Source organism: Oncorhynchus keta, chromosome 10 (assembly GCF_023373465.1).
Source record: "Oncorhynchus keta strain PuntledgeMale-10-30-2019 chromosome 10, Oket_V2, whole genome shotgun sequence".
NCBI lineage: Eukaryota > Metazoa > Chordata > Actinopteri > Salmoniformes > Salmonidae > Oncorhynchus > Oncorhynchus keta.
Genome location: NC_068430.1, coordinates 9199800 through 9220711, shown reverse-complemented (window position 1 = coordinate 9220711; position 20912 = coordinate 9199800). Strand labels below are relative to the sequence as shown.

The 20912-nt window shown below is 47.1% G+C and overlaps 1 protein-coding gene across 2 annotated transcripts in view; it reads right to left on the bottom strand.

The window, feature by feature from the left end:
* arhgap9 (Rho GTPase activating protein 9) overlaps nucleotides 1-20912 on the bottom strand; it is a 94285-nt gene that overhangs the window by 7575 nt on the left and 65798 nt on the right. For both annotated transcript variants that reach the window (XM_052526459.1, XM_052526458.1), the window contains exons 11-19: nucleotides 17952-18056; nucleotides 16869-16930; nucleotides 16378-16465; nucleotides 16195-16290; nucleotides 15429-15527; nucleotides 14797-14914; nucleotides 14084-14203; nucleotides 6892-6990; nucleotides 4229-4306 (exon numbers count right to left, since the gene is read on the bottom strand). In XM_052526459.1, the coding sequence (XP_052382419.1) occupies nucleotides 4229-4306; nucleotides 6892-6990; nucleotides 14084-14203; nucleotides 14797-14914; nucleotides 15429-15527; nucleotides 16195-16290; nucleotides 16378-16465; nucleotides 16869-16930; nucleotides 17952-18056 (865 nt within the window). The remainder of the gene's footprint in view (nucleotides 1-4228; nucleotides 4307-6891; nucleotides 6991-14083; nucleotides 14204-14796; nucleotides 14915-15428; nucleotides 15528-16194; nucleotides 16291-16377; nucleotides 16466-16868; nucleotides 16931-17951; nucleotides 18057-20912) is intronic.

The following is a 20912-nucleotide window of genomic DNA, read 5'->3' as shown; positions in this document are numbered from 1 at the left end:
CTCTTTAATACCCTTCTCTCTCCTCCCTCTCTTCATCCCTTCCTCCCGCATCCCTCTCTTTAATACCTCTCTCTCTCCTCCCTCTCTTCATCCCTTCCTCCCTCTCTTTAATACCTCTCTCTCTCCTCCCTCTCTTCATCCCTTCCTCCCTCTCTCTCCTCCCTCTCTTCATCCCTTCCTCCCGCATCCCTCTCTTTAATACCTCTCTCTCTCCTCCCTCTCTTCATCCCTTCCTCCCTCTCTTTAATACCCTTCTCTCTCCTCCCTCTCTTCATCCCTTCCTCCCGCATCCCTCTCTTTAATACCTCTCTCTCTCCTCCCTCTCTTCATCCCTTCCTCCCTCTCTTTAATACCTCTCTCTCTCCTCCCTCTCTTCATCCCTTCCTCCCGCATCCCTCTCTTTAATACCTCTCTCTCTCCTCCCTCTCTTCATCCCTTCCTCCCTCTCTTTAATACCTCTCTCCTCCCTCTCTTCATCCCTTCCTCCCTTATCCCTCTCTTTAATACCTCTCTCTCCTCCCTCTCTTCATCCCTTCCTCCCTCCTCCCTCCCTTCATACCTCCTACCCTCCTCCCTCTCTTCATACCTCCTACCCTCCTCCGTCTCTTCATACCTCCCTCTCTTCATACCTCCCTCTCTTCATACCTCCCTCCCACCTCCCTCTCTTTAATACCTCTCTCTCTCCTCCCTCTCTTTATCCCTTCCTCCCTCTCTTTAATACCTCTCTCTCTCCTCCCTTTCTTCATCCATTTCCTCCCTTATCCCTCTCTTTAATACCTCTCTCTCTCCTCCCTCTCTTCATCCCTTCCTCCCTCCTCCCTCCCTTCATACCTCCTACCCTCCTCCCTCTCTTCATACCTCCTACCCTCCTCCCTCTCTTCATCCCTTCCTCCCTCCTCCCTCCCTTCATACCTCCTACCCTCCTCCCTCTCTTCATACCTCCCTCCCACCTCCCTCTCTTTAATACCTCTCTCCCTCCTCCCTCTCTTCATACCTCCTACCCTCCTCCCTCTCTTCATACCACCCTCCCTCCCCCTCTCTTCATACCTCCCTCTCTTTATACCTCCTACCCTCCTCCCTCTCTTCATACTTCCCTCCCTCCTCCCTCTCTTCATACCACCCTCGCTCCTCCCTCTCTTCATACCTCCCTCTCTTTATACCTCCCACCCTCCTCCCTCTCTTCATACTTCCCTCCCTCCTCCCTCTCTTCATACCTCTATCTCTTTATACCTCCTACCCTCCTCCCTCTCTTCATACTTCCCTCTCTTCATACCTCCCTCCCACCTCCCTCTCTTTAATACCTCTCTCTCCTCCCTCTCTTCATCCCTTCCTCCCTCCTCCCTCCCTTCATACCTCCTACCTCCACCCTCTCTTCATACCTCCCTCTCTTCATACCTCCCTCCCACCTCCCTCTCTTTAATACCTCTCTCTCTCCCCCCTCTCTTTATCCCTTCCTCCCTCTCTTTAATACCTCTCTCTCTCCTCCCTTTCTTCATCCATTTCCTCCCTTATCCCTCTCTTTAATACCTCTCTCTCTCCTCCCTCTCTTCATCCCTTCCTCCCTCCTCCCTCCCTTCATACCTCCTACCCTCCTCCCTCTCTTCATACCTCCTACCCTCCTCCCTCTCTTCATACCTCCCTCTCTTCATACCTCCCTCCCACCTCCCTCTCTTTAATACCTCTCTCTCTCCTCCCTCTCTTCATCCCTTCCTCCCTTTCTTCATACCTCCCTCTCTTTATACCTCCCTCCCACCTCCCTCTCTTTAATACCTCTCTCTCTCCTCCCTCTCTTCATACCTCCCACCCTCCTCCCTCTCTTCATACTTCCCTCCCTCCTCCCTCTCTTCATACCTCCCTCTCTTTATACCTCCTACCCTCCTCCCTCTCTTCATACTTCCCTCCCTCCTCCCTCTCTTCATACTTCCCTCCCTCCTCCCTCTCTTCATACAACCCTCGCTCCTCCCTCTCTTCATACCCCCCTCTCTTCATACCACCCTCCCTCCCACCTCTCTTCATACCTCCCTCTCTTTATACCTCCTGCCCTCCTCCCTCTCTTCATACCTCCCTCTCTTCATACCTCCCTCTCTTCATACCTCATACCCTCCTCCCTCTCTTCATATCTCCTACCCACCTCCCTCTCTTTATATCTTCCTCCCTCCTCCCTCTCTTTGCATACCTCCCTCCCTCCTCCCCCTCTTTATACCTCCCTCCTCCCTCTCTTTAATACCTCCCTCCCTCCTTCCTCTCTTTATACCTTCCTCCCTCCTCCCTTCATACCACCCTCCCTCCTCCCTCCCTTTATACCTCCCTCCCTCCCTCCTCCCCCTTTTTATACCTCCCTCCTCCCTCTCTTTAATAGCCCCCTCCCTCCTCCCCCTCTATATACCTCCCTCCCTCCTCCCCCTCTTTATACCTCCCTCCTCCCTCTCTTCATCCCTTCCTCCCTCCTCCCTCTACCTCCCTCCTCCCTCTCTTTATACCTCCCCCTCCCTCCTCCCCCTCTTTATACCTCCCTCCTCCCTCTCTTTAATACCTCCCTCCCTCCTCCCCCTCTTTATACCTCCCTCCCTCCTCCCTCTCTTTATACCTCCCTCCCACCTCCCTCTCTCCTCCCTCTCTTCATCCCTTCCTCCCTCTCTTCATACCACCCTCCCTCCTCCCTCTCTTCATACCACCCTCTCTTTATACCTCCCTCCCTCCTCCCCCTCTTTATACCTCCCTCTCTTTAATACCTCCCTCCTTCCTCCCTCTCTTTATACCTCCCTCCCTCCTCTCTCTCTTCATCCCATCCTCCCTCCTCCCTCTCTTTATACCTCCCTCCTCCCTCTCTTCAGCCCTCCTCCCTCTCTTCATAACTTCCTACCTCCCTTCTCCCTCTCTCTCTTTATCCATTCAGCCCTCCTCCCTCTCTTCATTCCTCCTCCCTCTCTTTATACCTCCCTTCTCCCTCTCTCTCTTTATCCATTCAGCCATCCTCCCTCTTCATCCCTCCTCCCTCTCTTTATACCTCCCTCCCTCCCTCTCTTCCTCCCACCTCCCTCTCATCATTCCTCCCTCCCTCCTCCCTCTCTTCATACCTACCGACCTCCCTTCTCCCTCTCTCTCTTTATCCATTCAGCCCTCCTCCCTCTCTTCATACCTCCCTCCTCCCTCTCTTCATACCTACCTACCTCCCTTCTCCCTCTCTCTCTTTATCCATTCAGCCCTCCTCCCTCTCTTCATTCCTCCTTCCTCTCTTTATACCTCCCTCCCTCCTCCCTCTCTTCATTCCTCCCTCCCTCCCTCCTCCCTCTCTTCCTCCCGTACTCCCTCCCCCTCTTCATTCCTCCCTCCCTCCCTCCTCCCTCCCTCTCTCTCTTCATTCCTCCCTCCTCCCTCCCTCCTCCCTCTCTCCCTCCCTCTCTTCATTCCTCCCTCTCTTCCTCCCGTACTCCCTCCCTCTCTTCATTCCTCCCTCCCTCCTCCCTCTCTTCCTCACGTACTCCCTCCAACTCTTCATTCCTCCCTCCTCCCTCTCTCCCTCCCTCTCTTCATTCCTCCCTCCCTCCTCCCTCTCTTCCTCCCGTACTCCCTCCCACTCTTCATTCCTCCCTCCCTCCTCCCTCTCTTCCTCCCGTACTCCCTCCCTCTCTTCATTCCTCCCTCCTCCCTCCCTCCTCCCTCCCTCTCTCCCTCCCTCTCTTCATTCCTCCCTCCTCCCTCTCTTCCTCCCGTACTCCCTCCCACTCTTCATTCCTCCCTCCCTCCTCCCTCTCTTCCTCCTGTACTCCCTCCCTCTCTTCATTCCTCCCTCCCTCCCTCCTCCCTCTCTTCCTCACGTACTCCCTCCCTCTCTTCATTCCTCCCTCCCTCCTCCCTCTCTTCCTCACGTACTCCCTCCCACTCTTCATTCCTCCCTCCTCCCTCCCTCCTCCCTCCCTCCTCCCTCTCTTCCTCCCTCTCTTCATTCCTCCCTCCCTCCTCCCTCTCTCCCTCCCTCTCTTCATTCCTCCCTCCCTCCTCCCTCTCTCCCTCCCTCTCTTCATTCCTCCCTCCCTCCTCCCTCTCTTCCTCCCGTACTCCCTCCCTCTCTTCATTCCTCCCTCCCTCCTCCCTCTTTTCCTCCCGTACTCCCTCCCTCTCTTCATTCCTCCCTTTCTTCCTCCTGTACTCCCTCCCTCTCTTCATTCCTCCCTCCCTCCTCCCTCCCTCCTCCCTCTCTTCATTCCTCCCATACTCCCTCCCTCACCATGGTTGACTAGGAAGCGTAGTTTCTGGATGACCGCCAGGTTCCCACTCACTCTGTAGATACCGTCTGTCTCCAGACCTGAATAACAACACACAGGTAGGACATGTAACCCTGGCAACAACACACCGGTACTACATGTAACCCTGGCAATAACACACCGGAAATCCATGTAACCCTGGCAACAACCACAGACATTTAAAACACTGTCTTAAAACCCATAGAATCCATATCAATTATAAACCAGTTCAATGTGATATAAATGTGCAGTTAAGATTATCCTCTCTTTCACAAAATATTTGTTTACCTACAGCCAAACTGTACCCACAGGGGAGTAGTACCAGAGGCTGTACTGTACCCACAGGGGAGTAGTACCAGAGGCTGTACTGTACCCACAGGGGAGTAGTACCAGAGGCTGTACTGTACCCACAGGGGAGTAGTACCAGAGGCTGTACTGTACTCACAGGGGAGTAGTACCAGAGGCTGTACTGTACTCACAGGGGGGTAGTACCAGAGGCTGTACTGTACCCACAGGGGAGTAGTACCAGAGGCTGTACCCACAGGGGAGTAGTACCAGAGGCTGTACTGTACCCACAGGGGAGTAGTACCAGAGGCTATACTGTACCCACAGGGGAGTAGTACCAGAGGCTGTACTGTACCCACAGGGGAGTAGTACCAGAGGCTGTACTGTACCCACAGGGGAGTAGTACCAGAGGCTGTACCCACAGGGGAGTAGTACCAGAGGCTATACTGTACCCACAGGGGAGTAGTACCAGAGGCTGTACTGTACCCACAGGGGAGTAGTGCCAGAGGCTGTACTGTACCCACAGGGGAGTAGTACCAGAGGCCGTACCTACAGGGGAGTAGTACCAGAGGCTGTACTGCACCCACAGGGGAGTAGTACCAGAGGCTGTACCTACAGGGGAGTAGTACCAGAGGCTGTACTGTACCCACAGGGGAGTAGTACCAGAGGCTGTACCCACAGGGGAGTAGTACCAGAGGCTGTACTGTACCCACAGGGGAGTAGTACCAGAGGCTGTACTGTACCTACAGGGGAGTAGTGCCAGAGGCTGTACTGTACCCACAGGGGAGTAGTACCAGAGGCTGTACCCACAGGGGAGTAGTACCAGAGGCTGTACCCACAGGGGAGTAGTACCAGAGGCTGTACCCACAGGGGAGTAGTAGCAGAGGCAGTACCTACAGGGGAGTAGTACCAGAGGCTGTACTGTACCCACAGGGGAGTAGTACCAGAGGCTGTACTGTACCCACAGGGGAGTAGTACCAGAGGCTGTACCCACAGGGGAGTAGTACCAGAGGCTGTACCCACAGGGGAGTAGTACCAGAGGCAGTACCTACAGGGGAGTAGTACCAGAGGCTGTACTGTACCTACAGGGGAGTAGTACCAGAGGCTGTACTGTACCCACAGGGGAGTAGTACCAGAGGCTGTACCCACAGGGGAGTAGTACCAGAGGCTGTACTGTACCTACAGGGGAGTAGTACCAGAGGCTGTACTGTACCCACAGGGGAGTAGTACCAGAGGCTGTACTGTACCCACAGGGGAGTAGTCCCAGAGGCAGTACCTACAGGGGAGTAGTACCAGAGGCTGTACCCACAGGGGAGTAGTACCAGAGGCTGTACTGTACCCACAGGGGAGTAGTACCAGAGGCAGTACCTACAGGGGAGTAGTACCAGAGGCTGTACTGTACCCACAGGGGAGTAGTACCAGAGGCTGTACCCACAGGGGAGTAGTACCAGAGGCTGTACTGTACCCACAGGGGAGTAGTACCAGAGGCTGTACTGTACCCACAGGGGAGTAGTACCAGAGGCAGTACCTACAGGGGAGTAGTACCAGAGGCAGTACCTACAGGGGAGTAGTACCAGAGGCTGTACTGTACCCACAGGGGAGTAGTACCAGAGGCAGTACTGTACCCACAGGGGAGTAGTACCAGAGGCTGTACCCACAGGGGAGTAGTACCAGAGGCAGTACCTACAGGGGAGTAGTACCAGAGGCTGTACTGTACCCACAGGGGAGTAGTACCAGAGGCTGTACTGTACCCACAGGGGAGTAGTACCAGAGGCAGTACCTACAGGGGAGTAGTACCAGAGGCTGTACTGTACCCACAGGGGAGTAGTACCAGAGGCTGTACTGTACCTACAGGGGAGTAGTACCAGAGGCTGTACATTGTTTTATGTTTATGGCTGTACCCACAGGGGAGTAGTACCAGAGGCTGTACTGTACCCACAGGGGAGTAGTACCAGAGGCTGTACTGTACCTACAGGGGAGTAGTACCAGAGGCTGTACTGTACCTACAGGGGAGTAGTACCAGAGGCTGTACTGTACCTACAGGGGAGTAGTACCAGAGGCTGTACTGTACCCACAGGGGAGTAGTACCAGAGGCTGTACTGTACCCACAGGGGAGTAGTACCAGAGGCTGTACTGTACCTACAGGGGAGTAGTACCAGAGGCTGTACTGTACCCACAGGGGAGTAGTACCAGAGGCTGTACTGTACCTACAGGGGAGTAGTACCAGAGGCTGTACTGTACCTACAGGGGAGTAGTACCAGAGGCTGTACTGTACCCACAGGGGAGTAGTACCAGAGGCTGTACTGTACCTACAGGGGAGTAGTACCAGAGGCTGTACATTGTTTTATGTTTATGGCTGTACCTCTCCTCTCCACAGCCTCAGTGCAGAGCCTGACGAAACGAGGCACGTTGTTCTTCTCTCTCTCACACAGCATCTCTAGATGACAGCCAAACACCTGGTCTGTAAATGACAACAACAGCAGCATGTTTTAGAAGACTAAATATGATTTGGTCTAAAGAGATTTTACAGTCAACACTCACAGAACTGTGATCTGAGGTCATGAGAGACACGGACACATTCATCGATACCACACGACTTCCTTATTATTCGATGAAAACAAACACCGGAGGAATGTCGATGAACTGAATTGATGCCCAGTTCCATGGAGTTGAGCTGCCACGACTCTCAGAGGGTTGTGGCAGCTCAACTGATGGAAAGTGGTGTTGAGGGAAAAGCATGAGACATGATAAAAAACTATGTACACAAACAACAAGCGTGGGGTTAAAATTGGCATAAAACACACACATTTCTTTCCACAGGGCCGTGGGATGAGACAGGGATGCAGCTTAAGCCCCACCCTCTTCAAAATATATTTCAACAAACTGGCGAGGGCACTAGAACAGTCTGCAGCACCCAGCCTCACCCTACTAGAATCTGAAGTCAAATGTCTACTGTTGCTGATGATCTGGGGCTTCTGTCACCAACCAAGGAGGACCTACAGCAGCACCTAGATCTTCTGCAACGATTCTGTCAGACTTTGGCCCTGACAGCAAATCTCCGTAAGACAAAAACAAATAGTGTTCCAAAAAAGGTCCAGTTGCCAGGACCACACGATACATACATACCTCAGCCTAAACATCAGTGCCACAGGTAACTTCCACAAAGCTGTGAACGATCTGAGAGACAAGGCAAGAAGGGCCTTCTATGGCATCAAAAATAACATAAAATTCGTCATATCAATTAGAATCTGGCTAAAAATACTTGAATCAGTTATAGAACCCATTGACCTTAATGATTGTAAGGGAATACCCCCCTGTATTGGACAAAAATGAATGGGAAGTCATTGGCATCGGACAAACCATATACACATTGTCCAATACCACCCAATTCGGCGTTGATTCATGCAAAGTGTATTGCAAATGCCATATGGCAATTGCCAGTTGTAACACTTTAAAAATCCAACAGGTGGCGAATCCGCTCCACCTTGGTTTTTCATATTGAAAATGTAACCCAAGTCAACATCCAAAAGCAACATTTTGAAAAAATGAATTTTTTGTCAAAAACTTATCACCCCTTAAGAAAGTGCTTTCTGGACCGTTTTTCGAAATTATTTCGATTTTTTTTTCAATTACACATGTGTAAGAACTGTATGAATATACTTTTGTCCAATTTTATTATCATAATTGTTTTTTTTTTTACATGCGCATAAGGAATATGTTTTGTCCATTTTCAATATGATTTCATAGGAAGTCAAAAGTCAAAAGTGAAAAATGTCAAAATTTTGTAAAAAACTTCACACGCCCTTAAAAAAGTGTTTTCTGGACGGTTTTTCGAAATTCTTTCGATTTTTTTGGTCAATTACACATGTGTAAGAACTGTATGAATAAACTTTAGTCATATTTTATTATCATACTTATTTTTTATTTTTTTACTTGTGATAAGGAATATGATTTGTCCATTTGCAATATGATTTCATAGGAAGTCAAAAGTCAAAGTCAAAAGTCACTTTTTCGGGGCCAAATGCCATAAGAACATGACATGCTCAAAAATCCTGCAGAAATGCAAAATTGACTGGCCTGATGAACACAGGATGGCCCGGCAGTGATAGTTGTTCCTTTCCATCGCTCGTTGTGTTGACTTCATCATGTCCATTTTGTGATGTTTTTTTTTTACTGTTGAATCATATTGCAAGTGCACGTGCATTTGCAATATGGTTCAATTGGCATTTACCATAAGAAATTTGACATGCTCAAAAATCCTGCAGAAATGCAAAATTGACTGGCCAGATGAACTCGGGATGGCCGGGCAGTGATAGTTGTTCCTTTCCATCACTCGTTGTGTTGATTTCATCATGTCCATTTGGTGATGTTTTTTCACTATAGAATCATATTGCAAATGCACGTGCATTGTTGTGCAACTGGTGATTGAAAATAGGCACCTGGTAACCCAAAAATAAAAAACATGGTTGTAAATGCATTTACCGGGACTCCTATTGTCCATGCCCGCTATGGGAGTACCCTACCATGGCCCTCTATCTATGGGGGCGGTCCTGAGTGCTTTACGGACTGTTTAAAATATTCTGATGGATACGCATTGTTGTGCAACTGGTGATTGAAAATAGGCACCTGGTAACCCAAAAATAAAAATATGGTTGTAAATGCATTTACCGGTCATTCTGATATTAATGCCCGCTATGGGAACACAGGATGGCCGAGCAGTGATAGTTGTTCCTTTCCATCGCTCGTTGTGTTGACTTCATCATGTCCATTTTGTGATGTTTTTTCACTGTTGAATCATATTGCAAGTGCACGTGCATTTGCAATATGGTTCAATGAGCATTTACAATAAGAAATTTGACATGCTCAAAAATCCTGCAGAAATGCAAAATTGACTGGCCTGATGAACACAGGATGGCCTGGCAGTGATAGTTGCTCCTTTCCATCGCTCGTTGTGTTGACTTCATCATGTCCATTTTGTGATGTTTTTTCACCGTTGAATCATATTGCAAATGCACGTGCATTGTTGTGCAACTGGTAACCCAAAAATAAAAATATGGTGATTTCATTATGTCCATTTATTTATGTTTTCTTACTTTTGCAAAGTCACTGTGCATTTGCAATATGGTTCAATGGGCAGGTACCATCACGAATATGTCATGCTATAAAAATCCTGCAGGAATGTGAAATTGACTGGCCCGATGAACTCGGGATGGCTGGGCAGTGATTCTGGTTCATCTCAATGGCTCGTTAGTGTTGATTTCAGAATGTCACTTTGGTGATGGTACCTCACTGTTTAAACATATTGCAAATGGACAAGAGTCACCAGCAAGTCACTGTCCATCAGTCAATTAGATATCATTCTGACACCAAACTGATACAAACTGACACCAAACCCACTGTTTCCAACTCGTTTAGTAGCCAACTATCACATACTTCAGAGCTGGCCCAAAATTCACAACGCCTTCGGTTCAAACCATTAAAAAAAACATAAATCACGTAGTTACGTTCTAGCTGCGGGTCCATTTCTAGGCCTAGCTGAGGCGACCCCGAATCCCAAGTTTCGGCTCGATAGGTCATTTGGTGTCCGAGCAAAACCCTAATTGGTGCTGAAAATCCACTTTTTTCCATGACTTGCTACGGGGTCCTTGAATCAGCTATCGGACAGAAACGTTGAGTTCCGTCTCTATGGGCCGAGACGGTCGCAATGCACCTAGTCTTGTGTCTCTGAGACTTTTCTAAATGTCGTCATTTTCGTAATGGTCCAAATTAATTGAAGTCACTGCAAATGTACGAGGCTGTTTATCGGTCCGAGAACCTTCTAGAGCCACGTAACTCACCACGCACTATCGACCGGAGGTCTAGAACAGGATTCTAAAGTTTCGGAACTCTAGGTCTGACGGTTCTTTTTTAGCTCGAACAAGGCTAACTATTGCAGGCACTGTCAGTCTCTATGCTCCCCAATACGTCCCTCCTTACAAGTTGTGTGTCTGTGTGATTTAGTTTTCCTTTGAAATTTTATGGGAAAAATTACTGATTTACAGTTCATGGGGGTTGCCTAATCACACATATGAAGTTTTGGACAGATCTGACTTTTTTAACCCTTCAAAACAGCTCCTGAGACACCAATTATGGCACAGAAAGCTATAAGTCAACACCTATCCTCATTGGGGTATGCTTTTACAGAATCTTGAGTTTTAAGTCTTTACGTTAAGAATTGACTGATTTACACAGGGTTGAATGTACTATGTCTATCAAACTGCAGGCAGGGTATGGATATACACTTTTAGGGTGATTTTAACCACTTCCGGTTGGTCCAGGAAGCTTAGAATCAACACCTCACACTGGCCTGATGGACTGTTACCAAAGACAGGTTCATACGGCATTCATAACCCACATAGGCTTCAGGTTGAATTTAGAGGTGCAGGCAATGTATTCCTATGGGGAGAGAAGTCAATGCAAACTGTTTGAAGTGAACACCTTCTTTTAACTTTTAAGGGTTAATGCCACACGGTCAAGGTTAGGCTTGCACGGATCGGGAGGACCTTAGGAACGTACTTGAGGTCGAATTGTGCTTCTCACCCTAACGGTTCTGTCTCTGTCACCCAAAAGCAAATGACGTTGTGGGGCTAGGCTTCATTTTGGGCCTACTCTTCTAATGGTCGCTGCGCTTAGACCGAGCGAGCTACGGTCAAGCGGGATATCTCGTTGAACTCGGCACAGCCTAGGGATTATGGTAATGCCATTGTCTGCTCTCTATGTCTTTAGGCAGCGCACTTTTTCACTCCATCCTTGCTGTGTGTGTGTTTGAGAGCTTTTCTTTGACATCTGTTGGGAGAAATGACTGATTTACAGTTCATGAGGTTTACCTAGTCACACATATGAAGTTTTGGAAAGATGTGACTTTTTTAACCCTTCAAAACAGACAGTGTGACCCAATTAAAGGCACTTCCGGTTGGCACAGGAAGCTATAGGTAAACACATGTCTTGACTGAGGTAGCCTCTTACAGAATCCTGAGTTTTAAGTCTTTAAGTTATGAATTGACTGATCTACACAGGATTGAATGTAGTCATTTTCACCTTTGAAGGTTATGTACATCAAAACACCTTTTGGGTCAATTTAACCACTTCCGGTTGCTCCAGGAAGCTTAGAATCGACACAGGTAGACCTCATAGTGGTCTGATGGACTGTCATAGAAGACAGGTTCATAAGGCATTCATAACCCACATAGGCTTCAGGTTGAATTTAGAGGTGCAGGCAATGTATTCCTATGGGGAGAGAAGTCAATGCAAACTGTTTGATGTAAACACCTTCTTTTAACTGGTAAGGGTTAATGCCACACAGTCAAGGTTAGGCTTGCACGGATCGGGAGGACCTCAGGTACGTTCCTGAGGTCGAATTGTGCTTCTCACCTTAACGGTTCTCTCACTGTCACCCAAAAGCAAATGACATTGAGGGCCAGCCTTCATTTTGGGCCTACTTTTCTAATGGTCGCTGTGCTTAGACCGAGCGAGCTACGGTCAAGCGGGGCATCTTGTTGAACTCGGCACGGCCTAGAGAATATGGAAATGCCATTGTAGGCTTTGTGTGTCTTTAAGCACCGCACTTTGTCACTCCATCCTTGCTGTGTGTGTGTGTTTCTCTGTGTGTGTGTGTGAGAGAGAGAGCTTTTCTTTGACATCTGTTGGGAGAAATGACTGACTTACAGTTTATGGGGGTTGTCTAATCAAACATATGAAGTTTTGAAAAGATCTGACCTTTTTAACCCTTGGAAACTGCCACTGTGACACCATTTAAGGTACTTCCGGTTGGCACAGGAAGCTATAAATAAACTCATATCCTGATTGGGGTATGCCTTTATAGAATCCGGAGCTTTAAGTCTTTACGTTAAGAACTGAGTTATTTACGGAGGGTTTAGTGAGTGTGTGTTATTTCAGAAAATCATAGAAAATCACAGAAATCTCACAGAGCTCCGCAGCACACTTTAAAAAGATTCGTAAGAACACCCTGCAACTGGATCTGTAACCGTTGAAAAAAAAAACCTATCCATGAACATCACCTATCTGTCATTGTACAATTTCTCTTAAATGACGATAGATAAATGGCTCGTTCTTTTTTTATTGACACCGGAGGCTCCTTGACTTTGACGTGAAGTGGAAAAATAATTTCTCTATTTTCATTTTGGACCTTTAATCCCAGATAAATGGCCATAACTCAAAAACCGTTGAGGCCTGGACGCCATCTTGTTCGGGGCCAACTGCCCATTATGCCAAACCTACGCTCACTAAGTTTCGGCTTCGAAATATTTTCCGTTTTCGAGATAAGGCCCCGTCGTGAATCGTGATGTTTTGTCCAATAGCAATATGATTGCTTATGCCCTCGTGTGGGATTTTCCGGGACAGCGGAAAAATGACCAAAACTTGATTATTTTTGTAAAACGGAAACCGAATGTCCGACAAAGTTCATTTGATGACTTCCCGGTAGGTCCGGCCCTGCCGCTCGGCCCGACGCCCTCCGCGAATTTTACAAACATTTTTGGACGTCTAGTAAGGGACCGTACATTTGCAATATGGACTTTCTCACTAACCATACAGCAACTGCCGAAATGTTCCCTTAAGGTATGTGAGGTCTGGGGTCTGCTCACCAACCAAGAATTCACAAAATAGGACAAACACCAAATTGAGAGACTGCATCCAGAATTCTTCAAAACTATCCTCACTGTACAACGCAAAACACCAAATAATACATGCAGAGCAGAATTTGTCCAATACCTGCTAATTATCCAAATCCCAAACATTCCTTAACAAAGCCATCACCTACAGAGAGATGAACCTGGAGAAGAGTCCCCTAAGCAAGCTGGTCCTGGGGCTTTGTTCACAAACACAAAAAGACCCCACAGAGCCCCAGGACAGCAGCACAATTAGACCCAACCAAATCATGAGAAAACAAAAAGATAATTACTTGACACATTGGAGAGAATTTACAATAAAACAGAGCAAACTAGAATGCTCTTTGGTCCTAAACAGAGAGTACACCGTGGCAGAATACCTGACCACTGTGACTGACCCAAACTTAAGGAAAGCTTTGACTATGTACAGACTCGGTGAGGATATCATTTCGCTATTGAGAAAGGTCGCTGTAGGCAGACCTGGCTCTCAAGATAAGACAGGCTATGTGCACACTGCCCACAAAATGAGGTGGAAACTGAGCTGCACTGAAAACAAATGTGTGACCTGTTGCCACAAGAAAATGTCAAGCAGTGAAGAACTAACACCATTATAAATACAACCCATATTTATGTTGATTTATTTTCCCTTTTGTACTTTAACTATTTGCACATCGTTACAACACTGCATATAGACATAATATGACATTTGAAATGTCTTTATTCATTTGGAACTAGTGTGAGTGAATTTTTTTTGTTCTTTCACTTTTGTTTATGATCTACTTCAATTGCTTTGTCAATGTAAATACATGTTTCTCATGCCATTAGAGCCCCTTACATTTAATTGAGAGAGAGAGGGGGGGGAGACACAGAGACAGTCAGTGATCTCACCCTTGATGAGTCCTTTCTCTTGTAGGGTCTGTAGTGGAGGTCTCTTGAGGATGAACTTCTTCAGTCTGCTCCGAACACGCTTCCTCTCTGAGTTCTCCACGTTGGAAGCAGAACGAGGGACTGCACCGGGAGGCAAAGAGGGAGAGAAATAAATGAGGGAGGGAAGGAGGGAGGGAGTGAAGGAGGGAGCGAAGGAGGGAGCGAAGGAGGGAGCGAAGGAGGGATTGAAGGAGGGAGTGAAGGAGGGAGCGAAGGAGGGAGCGAAGGAGGGAGCGAAGGAGGGAGTGAAGGAGGGAGTGAAGGAGGGAGCGAAGGAGGGAGTGAAGGAGGGAGCGAAGGAGGGAGCGAAGGAGGGAGTGAAGGAGGGAGTGAAGGAGGGAGCGAAGGAGGGAGTGAAGGAGGGAGCGAAGGAGGGAGTGAAGGAGGGAGCGAAGGAGGGAGTGAAGGAGGGAGCGAAGGAGGGAGTGAAGGAGGGAGCGAAGGAGGGAGTGAAGGAGGGAGCGAAGGAGGGAGTTTAGGAGGGAGCGAAGGAGGGAGTGAAGGAGGGAGCGAAGGAGGGAAGGCACCAGGAACAAGAAGTTCAAGAAGAAAAAAAAAACGTTATTGTCAATTTTAGAGAAACGTGAAGATAAATAGACCACTGGGAGGAAGCACATGGGCAGCCACAGCAACAGCATCCTTGGATCAATGGATGGATGGATGGAGAGACTCACGTGACGCCTTATATCCTCCTCGACTGTCCTCCTCGTCTCCACTGTGGTCCAACACCTCCACACTGCCCGCCCTCCCCAGAGAGTACAGCAGAACATTGTCCAGGGGATTCTCTCGATCCTATAGAAGAGAAGACCATTTCAACTTGTACCAGACAACTTTGTTAACCATTTGTTAGCGCCCTGATGAAAGCTAGATGCTAAAATAAGTTGGTGTTTGGTCATAAAGAAAGGCTTTTAATTCCATTCCATTGTCCTCCTAGAGTAGCTGAGTACAGTGGAGGCTGCTGAGAGGAGGACGGCTCATAATAATGGCCGGAACAGGACAAATGGAATGTCTCACACCTGGAGACCATGTGTTTGATGTATTTGATACCATTCCACTGATTCCTCTCCAGTCATTACCACAAGCCCATCCTCCCCCTTTAAGGTGCCACCAGCCTCCCGTGGCTGAATATCTCTTGCAAACGGTTCTAAGAGCTCACACACACAAACAAACACATACACACGCACATAAACACACACACACACACACACACACACACACACACACACACACACACACACACACACACACACACACACACACACACACACACACACACACACACACACACACAGTGTGTGAAACTCACCAGTCTATCGATGACACTGTGGATCGTATTGAACCACTCTCTGATCAGGGAGCCTGTCTCTGACTGCAGTAGGAACTCATTCCCTGTCACCGTCCTCAGCTACCACACAAACAGACAAAGTACCGTGGGTTAGTCCCAAATCACAGACTACTTCACCAGGTACTGTACTACTTCTTACTACTAATTCTTCAGTCAATTTGGGCTCCCGAGTGGCACAGCGGTCTAAGGCACTGCATCTCAGTGCTAGGGGCATCACTACATTCCCTGGTTCAAATCCAGGCTGGATCACATCTGGCTGTGATTGGGAGTCCCATAGGGCGGCGCACAATTGGACCAGGTTTGGCCAGGGTAGGCTGTCATAGAAAATAAGTATTTGTTCTTAATTAACTGACTTGCCTAGTTAAATAAAATAATAATACAATTTGGGAAATGAATTCAAATAACAATTCTGGAAATATAAAATCTGCATTGAATTTTAAGGCATGTATTGAATTGACTGTGTTGACATTAAATTGTCTGGAATCCCGGGGCTCATAGAGTCCTGTTACAGCCTACAGTCAGATACTGAACTTCCTCTCAAGAGGACGTGAGAATGTTTTTTTCACAGAAAAACCACTAGAGCAGCTCTCTCTCTCTCAGTGAGACTAAAATAGACACATTTGACTTCCCTAAAATACAGGGTGAAATAAAGTATCTTAAAATGTCTATGAAATAATATAGAAACAAGACAACGGTGGTTTGAGGTCCCTGCTGGTGTGTGTCTGACCTTGAAGACGTTCTTCTTGCTGGACAGGTCATTGGTCCACTGCACCACAGCTCCTCTCAGGTCTACACTGCTCTCCGGACGACTGTTGCCTGGTTTCTGGAGACCAATAAGAAAGCAGTCTTTGAGACGTTTAAAAAAAGAAATAACTCCATCTATGACAGTTAAACTCAAGGCCTATCTTACCCAGCTGGAGGGGGTCTGGGATTTGGGATCCTTGAAGAACACCAGACTGTTCCCGACCAGAACCACCCAGGACGGATTCCAGTTCTTCCTAAACACACACACACACAGACACACACACACAGACACAGACACACACACACAGACACAGACACACACACACACACACACAGACACACACACACACACACACACACACACACACACACACACACACACACACACACACACACACACACAGACACACACACACACACACACACACACACACACACACACACACACACACACACACACACACACACACACACACACACACACACACACACACACACACACACACACACACACACACACACACACACACACACACACACACACACACATACACACACACACACAGACAGGGTGACGTTCACGGTTCCCACCACACCTTTACAGTAGATACAGGGTGTAGAAGATGAGGTATCTTCTTCATATCACAGACAGTCTACCTCAGTTTCCGGCCTCCCTCTGCTATCTTAGTCTTGTTCAGCAGACCTGCCTTTTCCAGCTCCTGAGGAAGGAAGCAGGGGAGATGAACTGTTGGTACAGAGGGCTAATTCACTGGCTGCTCTGATGACCCACGTTGGTGCCACACAGGAAGGTAAACATTTACAGCAACAACCTAGGGAATGAGTTGCAAATGTCACTAGAACCATGGATGGACAGTGGGACAGGTGTTACAGATAGGAGACAGCGGAGACAGAGGGACAGATGGGAGACAGCGGAGACAGAGGGACAGATGGGAGACAGCGGAGACAGAGGGACAGATGGGAGACAGCGGAGACAGAGGGACAGATGGGAGACAGCGGAGACAGAGGGACAGATGGGAGACAGCGGAGACAGAGGGACAGATGGGAGACAGCGGAGACAGAGGGACAGATGGGAGACAGCGGAGACAGAGGGACAGATGGGAGACAGCGGAGACAGAGGGACAGATGGGAGACAGCGGAGACAGAGGGACAGATGGGAGACAGCGGTGACAGAGGGACAGATGGGAGACAGTGGAGACAGAGGGACAGATGGGAGACAGCGGAGACAGAGGGACAGATGGGAGACAGCGGAGACAGATGGGAGACAGAGGGACAGATGGGAGACAGAGGGACAGATGGGAGACATAGCGACAGATAGGAGACAGCGGAGACAGATGTGAGACAGCGGAGACAGATGGGTCAGATGGGAGACAGAGGGACAGATGGGAGACAGAGGGACAGATGGGAGACAGATGGGAGACAGCGGAGACAGAGGGACAGATGGGAGACAGAGGGACAGATGGGAGACAGCGGAGACAGAGGACAGCGGAGGAGATGGGAGGGAGACATGGAGACAGATGGGAGACAGCGGAGACAGATGGGAGACATGGAGACGGAGACAGATGGGAGACAGCGGAGACAGATGGGAGACAGCGGAGACAGAGGGACAGATGGGAGACAGCGGAGACAGAGGGACAGATGGGAGACAGTGGAGACAGAGGGACAGATGGGAGACAGCAGAGAGAGAGGGACAGATGGGGACATTTGAGATGTGAGACTCACGGGTGTGGAGCTGTCATTGCTGTCAGGAGAGGTGGCTGGAGAAGGAGGCTCCACCACCACAACACTGGTCCCAGGGTAGGAACAGTCTCTGCCCTGCTGGCCCAGCTACGAACAACACATGTATGTTAGGTCTGGACAAATATCTCATGGATAGATTCTCATGGACAAATATCTCCTTGATAGATTCTCCTGGATATATTCTCCTGGATAGACTCTCCTGGATAGATTCTCCTGGATAGATTATCCTGGATAGATTCTCATGGATAGATTCTCATGGTTAGATTCTCATGGATAGTTTCTCATGGATAGATTCTCATGGATAGATTCTCGAGGATAGATTCTCATGGATAGATTCTAGTGGATAGAGTCTCATGGATAGATTCTCATGGACAGATTCTCGAGGATAGATTCTCACGGATAGATTCTGATGGATAGATTCTCATGGACAGATTCTCATGGACAGATTCTCGAGAAGAGATTCTCATGCACAGATTCTCGAGGATAGATTATCATGGATAGATTCTCATGGATAGATTCTCATGGATAGATTATCATGGATAGATTCTCATGGATAGATTCTTATGGACAGATTCTCGAGGATAGATTCTTGTGGATAGATTCTCATGGATAGATTATCATGGATAGATTATCGAGGATAGATTCTCATTGATAGATTATCATGGATAGATTATCATGGATAGATTCTTATGGACAGATTCTCGAGGATAGATTCTTGTGGACAGATTCTCGAGGATAGATTCTCATGGATAGATTCTTGTTGATAGATTCTCATGGATAGATTCTCATGGATAGATTCTCATGGATAGATTCTTATGGACAGATTCTCAAGGATAGATTCTCATGGATAGATTCTTGTTGAAAGATTCTCATGGATAGATTCTCATGGATAGATTCTCATGGATAGATTCGAGGATAGATTAGAGGATAGATTCTCATGGATAGATTCGAGGATAGATTCGAGGATAGATTCTCATGGATAGATTCTCATGGATAGATTCGAGGATAGATTCTCATGGATAGATTCGAGGATAGATTCGAGGATAGATTCTCATGGATAGATTCTCATGGATAGATTCTCATGGATAGATTCGAGGATAGATTCTCATGGATAGATTCTCATGGATAGATTCTCATGGATAGATTCTCATGGATAGATTCTCGAGGATAGATTTTCATGGATAGATTCTCATGGATAGATTCTCATGGATAGATTCTCCTGGATAGATTCTCATGGATAGATTCTCATGGATAGATTCTCGTAGATAGATTCTCATGGATAGATTCTCATGGATAGATTCTCATGGACAGATTCTCGAGGATAGATTCTCATGGATAGATTCTCGTGGATAGAGTCTCATGGATAGATTCTCATGGATAGATTCTCGAGGATAGATTCTCATGGATAGATTCTCGTGGATAGATTCTTGTGGATAGATTCTCATGGATAGATTCTCGAGGATAGATTCTCGTGGATAGATTCTCGAGGACAGATTCTCATGGATAGATTCTCTTGGACAGATTCTCGAGGATAGATTCTCGTGGATAGATTCTCGAGGACAGATTCTCCTGGATAGATTCTCATGGATAGATTCTCATTGATAGATTCTCGTAGATAGATTCTCATGGATAGATTCTTGATGATAGATTCTCATGGATAGATTCTCATGGATAGATTCTCATGGACAGATTTTCGAGGATAGATTCTCATGGATAGATTCTCGTGGATAGAGTCTCATGGATAGATTTTCATGGATAGATTCTCGAGGATAGATTCTCATGGATAGATTCTCATGGACAGATTCTCATGGACAGATTCTCGAGAAGAGATTCTCATGGACAGATTCTCGAGGATAGATTATCATGGATAGATTTTCATGGATAGATTCTCACGGATAGATTCTCATGGATAGATTCTCATGGACAGATTCTCATGGACAGATTCTCGAGAAGAGATTCTCATGGACAGATTCTCGTGGATAGAGTCTCATGGATAGATTTTCATGGATAGATTCTCGAGGATAGATTCTCATGGATAGATTCTCATGGACAGATTCTCATGGACAGATTCTCGAGAAGAGATTCTCATGGACAGATTCTCGAGGATAGATTATCATGGATAGATTTTCATGGATAGATTCTCACGGATAGATTCTCATGGATAGATTCTCATGGACAGATTCTCATGGACAGATTCTCGAGAAGAGATTCTCATGGACAGATTCTCGAGGATAGATTATCATGGATAGATTCTCATGGATATATTCTCATGGATAGATTCTCATGGATAGATTCTCATGGATAGATTCTAGTGGATAGAGTCTCATGGATAGATTCTCATGGATAGATTCTCATGGACAGATTCTCGAGGATAGATTCTCACGGATAGATTCTCATGGATAGATTCTCATGGACAGATTCTCATGGACAGATTCTCGAGAAGAGATTCTCATGGACAGATTCTCGAGGATAGATTATCATGGATAGATTCTCATGGATAGATTCTCATGGATAGATTATCATGGATAGATTCTCATGGATAGATTCTTATGGACAGATTCTCGAGGATAGATTCTTGTGGATAGATTCTCATGGATAGATTATCATGGATAGATTATCATGGATAGATTCTCGAGGATAGATTCTCATTGATAGATTATCATGGATAGATTATCATGGATAGATTCTCATGGATAGATTCTTATGGACAGATTCTCGAGGATAGATTCTTGTGGACAGATTCTCGAGGATAGATTCTCATGGATAGATTCTTGATGATAGATTCTCATGGATAGATTCTCATGGATAGATTCTTATGGACAGATTCTCAAGGATAGATTCTCATGGATAGATTTTCATGGATAGATTCTCGAGGATAGATTCTCATGGATAGATTCTCATGGACAGATTCTCATGGACAGATTCTCGAGAAGAGATTCTCAT